Source organism: Belonocnema kinseyi, chromosome 5 (genome assembly GCF_010883055.1).
Source record: "Belonocnema kinseyi isolate 2016_QV_RU_SX_M_011 chromosome 5, B_treatae_v1, whole genome shotgun sequence".
NCBI classification, from domain to species: Eukaryota; Metazoa; Arthropoda; class Insecta; order Hymenoptera; family Cynipidae; genus Belonocnema; species Belonocnema kinseyi.
The window spans coordinates 145,809,663-145,819,652 of NC_046661.1; the positions used below are offsets into that span (position 1 = coordinate 145,809,663).

General features: G+C 34.8%; 1 protein-coding gene across 1 annotated transcript; it reads right to left on the reverse strand.

The window, feature by feature from the left end:
* Positions 1-758: 758 nt before the first annotated feature.
* LOC117173940 (52 kDa repressor of the inhibitor of the protein kinase-like) lies at positions 759-1,461 on the reverse strand. The gene is made up of 2 exons (XM_033362589.1): positions 1,408-1,461; positions 759-1,193 (listed from the first exon to the last, which is right to left on the reverse strand). Exons 1-2 carry the CDS (start codon positions 1,459-1,461, stop codon positions 759-761), a joined length of 489 nt encoding a protein of 162 aa, XP_033218480.1.
* Between the last annotated feature and the right edge of the window lie 8,529 nt (positions 1,462-9,990).

Below are 9,990 nucleotides of genomic sequence, written 5' to 3' on the forward strand. Positions count from 1 at the left end.
GGTAACTTGTTTTGTCTTTTAAAGCTCATCGTAAAGATTACGGTGAACTTTAAAAGTCAAATCAAGTGAACCAATTCTAACAAGAAAATTGGAGTAGAATTTTATTCTCTGATGATAGAATCTCATAGCAATTTGGAAGCCACGTGGTGATTTAAGGTTAGGAAGGAAGAAAGTAAAAACTGTATACACAAGACTATATTTTAATTTAAAATAATAATTATTCGCGCACTAAGTGGGGGATTCAAACTAATTGATGAAATAAGGTTGATTTTAACTACGAGTCTCGATTTTATTTGCGAACTTCGAAGAGACGACGCGACGTGAGTGCAAGGAGCATTCTCATTTCAGGTGCGAAATTGAAAATTACTGAGTGTCTATGCAGACGACAGACACAGCAGGCGCTATATATGGCGGTAAATTTGTAATTGTACAGGCTAAACATTGTCTGAATATAGAGAAGTTTATGAAAATTGTATCATTTCTGTTGTTAAATAATAATTCATCTATCATTCATAATTACGTCTTTGATAATATCACGGCTCTTAAAAAATGTAAAATTTCTACAAAAACATTAACCTGGCCAGTGCTTAGCCGGCTCCCGACCATGGAATATAACCAGGGTTGGCCCGGCCAATAACCGGCCGGCCCTAGACTACGTGATTCGAGAAAAATGTAGTCCGACCAGCTCCCACCCGGTCCTGTCCATGAAACTCAGCCAGGGGTAGCCCGGCCGGGATCCGTCCAGAAATCTTGTTGTATTAGGGCCAACCGGGGAAATTTCTACACGGACAGTAGATGCCAGACTTATTAGAAGCCCTGCCGTAGAATTGTCCTCGACATTCTTTTATATCCAAACCCCAGTTTTCAAGTTGTATCATAATAGCTTCTTCCAGAGATACATCTTTGTGGCTAAAAATGGGTACAAACGCCAGAAATCGTTCAGCAGACTGTCCAAAAGGATTAACATATCTTACGCCAATACTCAGTTCGTCTATGTGTGATATATCTAGAGTCGAATCAATGATCATTGAATAATATTGGGCTCCTTTGACTTCTTGAATGATTTTTTCTTGTACTGCAGATCCTATGAGTGTTATGATTTCATCATATGTGAATCGGTATGAAGTATTGCCTTTTCCTGGATTCCCATACTTGTTGACATGTTGAGCAATCTTGAGATAACGCAAGGAATCCTAAGTAATTGCATTATGAACTGAACCAAATTGTTGGTTCGATCCTTGAAATGGCAAACTACGTGATGCCAAAAACTTTACGACTGCTATCAATTGACTGACAATATTTCGCCAGTAAATTTTTTATTGGTCTTACTGTTCTTTGAGCTCCTTACCTATCGATGATCCATCTTTTCTTCTGATCAAACCAAGTAAAATTTTTCTATGCTCTTGCCATTTTAATGCCCTGCCAAAGGTACATCAGCATGTTTCCAATTGTTAAATCCATCTTGAGACAATCGTGTTGAGGTTCTCCAGAAAAATCCGTAAGGAAGGCAATAATCTTTTCCAGTAGATTGTGAATAGAGTAACCAACTTCTCTGCACTTGTTGACTATTGGCAAGCTCAGAAAAAAGTGCTTTGAACTTAGATATCTCGCATGATCATTTGAACCACCATAAAGCCATTTTGAATTTGAAAAACAAACGTCTAAATATTATTTTGGCGGATTCTGTGCAATTGAATTAATTGTGGAGTCATTGATTACCCACAAAGCTGGATCCGTAATATCTGAACCTACACCAGACAAGTCAGTTCCTTAATTTTTTCGCAACTGTATCGAAGGATTAGTAATATAAAATGGCTTTTGTGATAATTCGCCAGGCAAGTTGACTAAGGCATTGTCTGCTTCCATATTACCGTCCAAAAGATCGTTTTATGTACCAGCGGATTCATTTTTGGCATTTTCTGATATGTTTGAACCTTCATTTTTAGGTTTCTGAGAAAAATGAGGTTATCTTCGAATTGAACAGTAAATTTTGAGCATTATTTGTTTTTTTTTTTGTTCACGATGTCTTCTGTATTTATGCTGACCTAAATCAAAAGTATCCTAGTGGGCATGAGGGCATTTTTTTGGGAGTTCTTAGGGACTCTGATGTCAGTTTAGCTATAAGGGATTCCAAAAAAAAAATATATCCTCATTACTACTGGGATCTTTTTATTTGCAGATGCACTCTGAGGTTTGCATCATTATACAGACTTACATAAAACTCGTGCGATTTTACAATGCCGTATACATACCTTTAAATGCTTAGATATCATTCCCGAAGCCTAAACTGTCCAGCACTTCTCATGATCCCATCATTTATATGAAAAGGAGACATTAAATGAACAGCGAGTTATTACGTTCATGTCTGAACATTCCCTGCCATTTTATCGCAGATATGTTGGCATACCTGTCGCATTCTCAGTCGTACCAACCAAATTAATAAATAAAATATTTAGACCGACTACTTTTATTTGTTAGCGAAGCCTATTAGTTGTAAAAATCGCCGATTTTCCAACGTACACAAAAATGATGAGCAACGTGAACTGTTCTCTTCAAACTGTCAGTCACCTGTCAAGATGATTTTGTCGGGAGTTATTTGGGTGAAATAGATGTTTTTTTATGAGGGCCTGGTGAAAAATGTTCAAATCACACCGTTGAAGGGTCCGCACTTCTCGGTAGTGTAGGGATCTTAGTTGCAGCATCACTACAATGACCTGACATATATAATATTCAAATATACCTTGCGTATAATTATACATCATACAAGGTCAACTCTGTGATTTCAAGGTTTTGACTAATGAATTTGGTCAGCGGGCCACTCTAAGTACCTTACCAATTGAATTAGTCAAAAAAATAACTAATTTTCGTTAGTCATTTCTGAGAACTACCAATTCATTAGTCAATTTCTAAACATAACCACTATCTACTGCAAGTCGTTGATGCGCAAATACCCATGCGCGCCGGAGTGAAGCGACCATGCTCCGTAACCATGGTGATTGTTGGGAAGGAAGGGGTCAAGCGCAGTGAAGCGACTATTTTGCAGTTAGTGTAGTTTGTGGAAAATTTTTGAGTGAAGTGAAATCAAGTGCGGTTGATCTTTTTTTAACAAAAATCAGAAGGCAGCAGTAGCGGATGGAAAATTCTTAAAATAATACTTTTTTTCAATACTAGCGTCAAGCACTATAACTGCAACGCAAGGCACTATAACTGCAACGCAAGTGTTATAGGCATGTAACCTTTGTGTACAATCTGTGTTTCGCGATTGTGCTGGCAGAAATTTACATAATATTATAAATTTTGCATCTTTTTTTATATATTGCTTCTTCATGTATTATACTATATTTCTTTTATAAACAAAAAATATTTCCTACCCTTAATGTATAGTAGATATAAATGTAAAGCAAATTTGCCGTTTGCTAATTTGTAAACGATACCATTTTTCCAGCATTCTTCTAGAGTAAAATCATTCTGATTTTACTTTACATTATGAATCTTTTTAGAAATCCCTCTCATTTTTAATCGATCTTGACCCTTAAACAACTTATATCAAATGATAATAGTTTGAAATTTTCAATACATATTCGACATTTTTTCATTGTTTTCAGATTTTCAGAAATTTTAGGTTAGAAAATATGAAGAATTTTAACGATTTGACAATTGATGAATTGGCTGTCGAGTTGCAGAAGGTCATTGATCCGGAAGTTGCTGCAATTTTAAAAGGTAAGAACAATAAAATGATTTGTAATTTTCAAGAAAATTGTCAGCGTAAAAGTGAAGCTAATTCTATTATTTTGAATACGCGATTTTTCCATCTGTCTAAAATGTCATTATGAGAATAGGATATCTCAGAAACTAGTTTATTTCTATTTCCATAGCGGCCGACGCAAAGGTTCCTATTCCCCAAAAGAGAACGTGTTTTCAATATATTTAATTTCTTGTAATTGTATCGACAGGTAACCTCAAAGAGATGTATTCTATCCCCCAAAAGTGCTTAATTTTTAAAGTTATTTGATTTCTTCTAATAGGTTCACAAAATATGTGTGGTAAACTGTTTTAATTCCTTCATGTGTAATATAAGTTTTGAAAATTTAATTTTAATCAGTTCAAGTCCGCCTCTCTAGAATTAAAATTATTTCAATTCACACATTTGAATAGATTTCTTGTATGCATTTTTCAAGACGTTTAACTGAATTATTAAAATATAAATAAATTTGATTGTTTTTTGAATTTATAAGTTATAAAAAGATTTAATAATGAAAAATAGGTTGAATGCTTTCGTTACATTTTACTAAGTCAATTTCGAGGAATAGGAATTGCACTTTTTGTGTTTCCGTTGGGGGATTTCTAGAAGGAGGAAAAATCGCGTATTCTTAGTAATACAAATTCTTAATGTTTCTGAATTTAACGTTTATTACCGAGTATGTGAATAGCGAAGCGAAATTTATATTAGCGATTCTGCCTAGTGCTGCGAATGACGAATTTTTTTATTTTGATTCAATTCATGCGCTGGCCATTTAATTTGCTAAAAATTTCCCTTTTTTTGTACATTTTAGTTGCGATAAAGTTTCTACAGGCTGCAAAACTTTGTAGAATAATTTTAAATGCCCTTAAAAATTATTTTATTACTTTTTAGGATTAAGGACATGTGATACTCATAAAATTGTCGCTTTCATTAGTGTTGGGTTCCCCCTGCCTTTTCCTGCAATAGCATAGCTTTTGTCTTAACATTTTAGGGAATGATAGCGAATATGCTGACGGACGTCCCCGAACTCTTATTTTGCGGGCTAATAAAAAAAATTAGTTTTGCTAAATTTGTTTAATGTTTGTGTATTTTGAGGTTATGTGTTACAATTTTCCCCAGATTGACTTTCAAACCACACAATATGTTTTGCCAAAAACTGAGGACAAGCAAAAAAAACATTGTAACTAATGCCCCGGAACTAACCTTGTTTTTAGGCAATTGAAAAAGTTTATTTGATAAATAATTTCCAAATGCTGAAAAATTAAATAACAGAAAGCTGAAAACCAAGCCTAACATCAAAATAATGCACATGCATAACATTTTCATTTACTAGAATACAGTTTTTTGTTATTATCCCGCAAAAAAAGAGTGCGGGGATGTTCGTTATACTATTTTATAGCATCTCCGAATTGACTTTTTGAAAATTTAAATCCTTATGGACAAAAACCCGAGGGAACTGAATCATTCTGATAATGTACAGTAGCGTGAAAAAGTTTTCGACCACCTCTCTTTTTTATGACTGAATAAATTCTCTTAATTTTAATGATACCGGAGCTAATAAAATGTCTCTTTAAAAGGTTGATTGTTTTAAAAATTCTGTTTAAATTAAGCCCAGGGTGAAGCCAATTTGTTTAGTTTTTAAGTAGATATTGCAAAAATAGTATAAATTTCAATGTTTTCTTAAATTCCCAATTACTTCCGAAATAGTCCACATTTTTCAATTATTTTAAAATTTAAAAATTTTTCTGCACCTGACCGGAAATCGGAAGTTTTGTGGTTCGTTTCCCAATGGAGTGAAGATTGAGTAGGATATTTTTTTCAAGAAATAATTTTAATTTACATTTTTCAATGTTCTTGGGCTCATTTTACGAGTATGAATCGCAAAAAATTTATTTTCGAATTACAAGAACTTGAATTTGTAACAAAAAAGTTGGAAACATTGAAATATTATTTTTACTAACAAATAAAATAAATAAATAAAATATTTTTGTAAAATATATGAAAAAAATTATGAAATATATGAAAGTAGCTAAGTGGAATTTAGCCAAAGCAATTGTTGCTGAGTTTCCATTTTTAAAAAGCAATTTTGGAGAATATGTATGCGTAAGTTATTCTCACGAATATATAATGTATGACTATATGATGTAAGTTGTGTATTCATTTCTTATAATTTTAACTATTTACTTTTTTGTTGACAGGAGCATTACTGAGTCAACCGAAAAGTACTCGGATATGGAAATTCTGAGTGAAGAAGATTTAAACTGCAAAGTAAGAGCTATTTTTAGTTAAAACATGTTCAAAGATTCGTTTTATTTACTTTATATTTTCTATTTCAGGCATATTTAATGGAATACACGATGCCAAATGATGCAGAAAAAGAGAACATTATCATGTTACTCAAACAAACTTTTAATAATAGGAGATAGTGGATTTTAAAGAAGTCACCGGCTATCACAGAAATTCACGAAAAGTACCCTAGACTTTTTGATCATAACGGTGAAATGGTGAGCTTATAATAAATATCGATGAGAAACTCACTTCAGTTTTTTATATTGTAACAAGGATCAAAATAGTTCAGCAACTAAATTTAAGGAGAAAGATCGGATTTTTGCTTCAAAAAAGGGGATTTTTGTGAAGAAAGGGGAATTTTTCTTTCCTTGAAAAAGAGGAACGTAATAGAAAGTTGAATGTTACCCCTTACATTTTAATTTTTAGCAAGATATTTATTTAAAGGTATATAATGTATTTAAAGAATGTTCCCACTTTTTACGTTTCTTGAAAAATTAATCTCAACTTCAAACAAAAAAAGGAAGAAACCCACAATATTGTCAAAATTGAATATTTTAGAGAATTTCGAAAAAAGGGGAATAGCGGACTGATTGTGATCCCGGTTGCAATTACAGCAAATATAATCAGCTGTCTTTAGTTTATTTTTTTGTTCTCTAAATAATTATTCTTTTGTACGCTACGATATCTTTAATATAATTTAATAATAATTAATTTAATTGAATAATAATAATTTTAATTAATAATTATTAATAATATTACTGTAATTGTTAATTATAATTAATTAGGTTATAATTGATTTAGTAATTACATGTAAATACCATTGTGCAATTTATAAAAAGACTTGAAGCGTTGCTTTAGAAATAAATATATTTCATTTTAAATTTTTGATTTAATTATTTAAAAACTTTGAATAGATTTATATAAAACAAGGCGGGAAACAAGCAACCAATGGGCGCCTGCGTTACGGGCATGCGCGTCTCTCAGAAAGCGTCTCATTTTTGACTAAGCAATTAGTCAATTTTGACTAACCAATTGGTAGATTTTGACTAACCAATTGATAGTTTCGCCACCGTCCGCCATTGCGACCGGTGGTGCGCCACGTCTATAGTTTGACTAATTGAATTTGTCCCAGTTTGGGTTTCTACGATGAGTCTGGGCTTTTTATCGGACCTGACCAGCTGCGATGTTAGCTTCTGCGTCCGGGAGGCTTCTTCAACGAGGCTGTCTCCCTATACACCAAGCATCTCAACATCCCCGGCAGATGATCGGTCCGGGGCTTCTCTTCTTTTGCGGCGCAGAGGTAGCACTACAGCGTATTTTCGCACACCGCAGCCCTATAGTCCTCCTTGACGCATTTCCAACATGCCTTCGTTTAGTCCGAGCCATTGCATTTTGCTGCCATGTGGCCGAAGCCTAGACAGCGGTAGCACCTCATTGACTCCGACTTATTGCGCACACGGCAGGACATCCATCCCACCTTCAGGTGTCCCGTGCGCACTAGCCTCGCGGCTAACTCTTTGGTCAGCTGCTTTATGGCAGCCGAGAACTCAGCTCTGCCCTTCTCTGCCGGGTCGAGTTTCACAAGGACCCCTCCGCTTCTTGTCTGCCTAATCCCCTTGATTTTTACTCCAAGGGCGTCAGGCTTGACGTTCTTCTTAAGGTCTCTGAGGACCTCTACGTGTCTCAGACCCTCGGCCGGTTTGATGAGAATCGCCTCGGATCTAGCACGCCTCTGTGTCTTCTTCGTCCTCTGTTTATTCCTGGCCGCATGTTCTCCCTCTTCCTCTGCTTTTTCAGAGGCACCCCCTTCAGGCGTCATAGGTGCTGGAGCGTTTCTTGTCCTCTGCTTCTTGGTCTGTCTGGAAGACCCTGCCTCAATGGGACTCAGAGTGGTCTCTCTTTCTCGCCTCCTGGATAGAGGATTGGGAATATACACGGCTTCTTCAGTCTGAGTCGCATTGTGACTCGTATCCTTCTTAGTCTTGGCCTCCCACTTTCGGGCCATCACTTTTGTTACGGCCTTCCTTCCTACGTTCTCGATAAGATTAGAAATCCCTCATTTCGTTTTATTTATCTTGTAACTCTATGAGGAGATCATGTATCTCCAAGAGTGCTACATGCATCTCCGCTACGTCCCTCTTATTCACCTGTATTTCCTTTTCCTCTGTCACGTAAGCAGGTAAGTTATAATAATAATTACTTAACTTTTAAGTTCCTCCCATTTACCAGTGAGTATTAGTGTCTTGAAATAAAAATTGTATTTGGCGTAGTATATAGTTTCCAAATCTTAGGTTAGTCAAAACTGACATGACATTCAAGCTGCCAAAGCCGAGATGTAAAAACTAAGTCGTGACCGTCTGCATCGAAATTGATGTCTGTGTATTCGAAGAAATTTCCTCTAGATTTTATGCATTCAACGAAGTGAAGTTAGCTGGTGGTTAAAGTGAAAATACCTTTACTAATAAAAAGGTAGTAGCCCCAACTGTTCATTTTTCTGAGTTTACTATCACGGATACATATTCGTTTTTCCCTGGCATTATACGACTACTATCATCATGGTTATAACAATCTTTTACGCACAACACCCTTTTTTCTGACAATTTTTTGCCGCTTTTGTGTCTGAAGCAGGTAGAAACCTTTTTAAAATAATTAATTCTTTAGCTGTACAAACCATACGATAAAAAGAACTGAAAACTGATCAAATCCTTCTGACTGTCCAACTGTTATGTAAAATGGTTAATCCAAATCCGCCCAAAATTTTTGTTTTTAAATATCGTTGTGAAACGTTAAGGGGTTGTTACTTGACTTCTATACTGACTTTAAAAAAATTCTGGGTTTAGTGCGGTTTTTACTTTCCAAAATAAAGGGTGTACCATATATGTCACGCGGGTTTTAAGCTCAAAGAATGGTAGCAAACGCGAATTTCGTTTTACGTCTGGAGCATACCATATATAGTACTGTGCGCGGATTCGGGTTAAGATTGTAATTTGTCTTCTTTTGCCTAATTCAGCTTTTTAAAAATTTTCCTTCAAATGAACTACAATTTTGTCATTTTCATGAACAGGATTTTTACCAAAAAGCTTGCAGCGTATCGTTTTACATAATTTTCTTAAGACGTCTTGCTTTTGTTTTTTATTTTTTATCTCAAGAAGATTGATCTCTTCTTCTTCGAGAATTCGTAAACAGGCATTTAGAGAGGAAACGGCTTTCTCTTTATCTAGCTTAAAAAATGCAATGTCACTTTCAGATAAAATATTACGGTCGACATCTATATCAATTGAATCTGAACATTTATCTTCGTGAATTTCATTGAATTTCATTCCGCTATTTTTTCGAATTTTATCTACAATCACTTAATGCCATGTGATGAGTGCGCCACGTGTCCAGATTCCTACATTACCGTCACTTTTTTATTTCCTATCTTATTTCTAGACGAAGCGTCACATCGATTTGAAAATTTTGGATGCTAAATAGGAAGCATTAGGATAGGTGTGTATGGTCCTAAATTTTTATAATTATGAAGAAAAATTTTTTTTAAGTATTTTTTTTTACTTTTTTCATAATTACTCAAATTTAGGACCAGACCCACCTTCCTTAATGTCTTTTATTTATTATCCCCAAGTTTTAACTTGATGTGGCGCTTCGTGTGAAAATCAGTTGGGAAATAAAAAAAGTGGCGGTAAGGTATGAATCTGGTCACGTGACCCACTCGTCACATGGCCTTAAGGGAACTTTTCTTTGAGAATATATAACTGTATACGTTGGATTACAGCCGCATCTTATTCCATGCAAAAAAATCTTATTATCATTTGATATGGAATAAAACTAGTGTAGAAAATTTCACAGTTTAAACAAAATCGAGTGCTAAGCACGAGATACGCAAAGAGAATGTGTTCTTTAAAACCGAAGGAGCTTTAACAAAGGAGAATTCACAATCAACAAATTAGAGTTTTCGATTT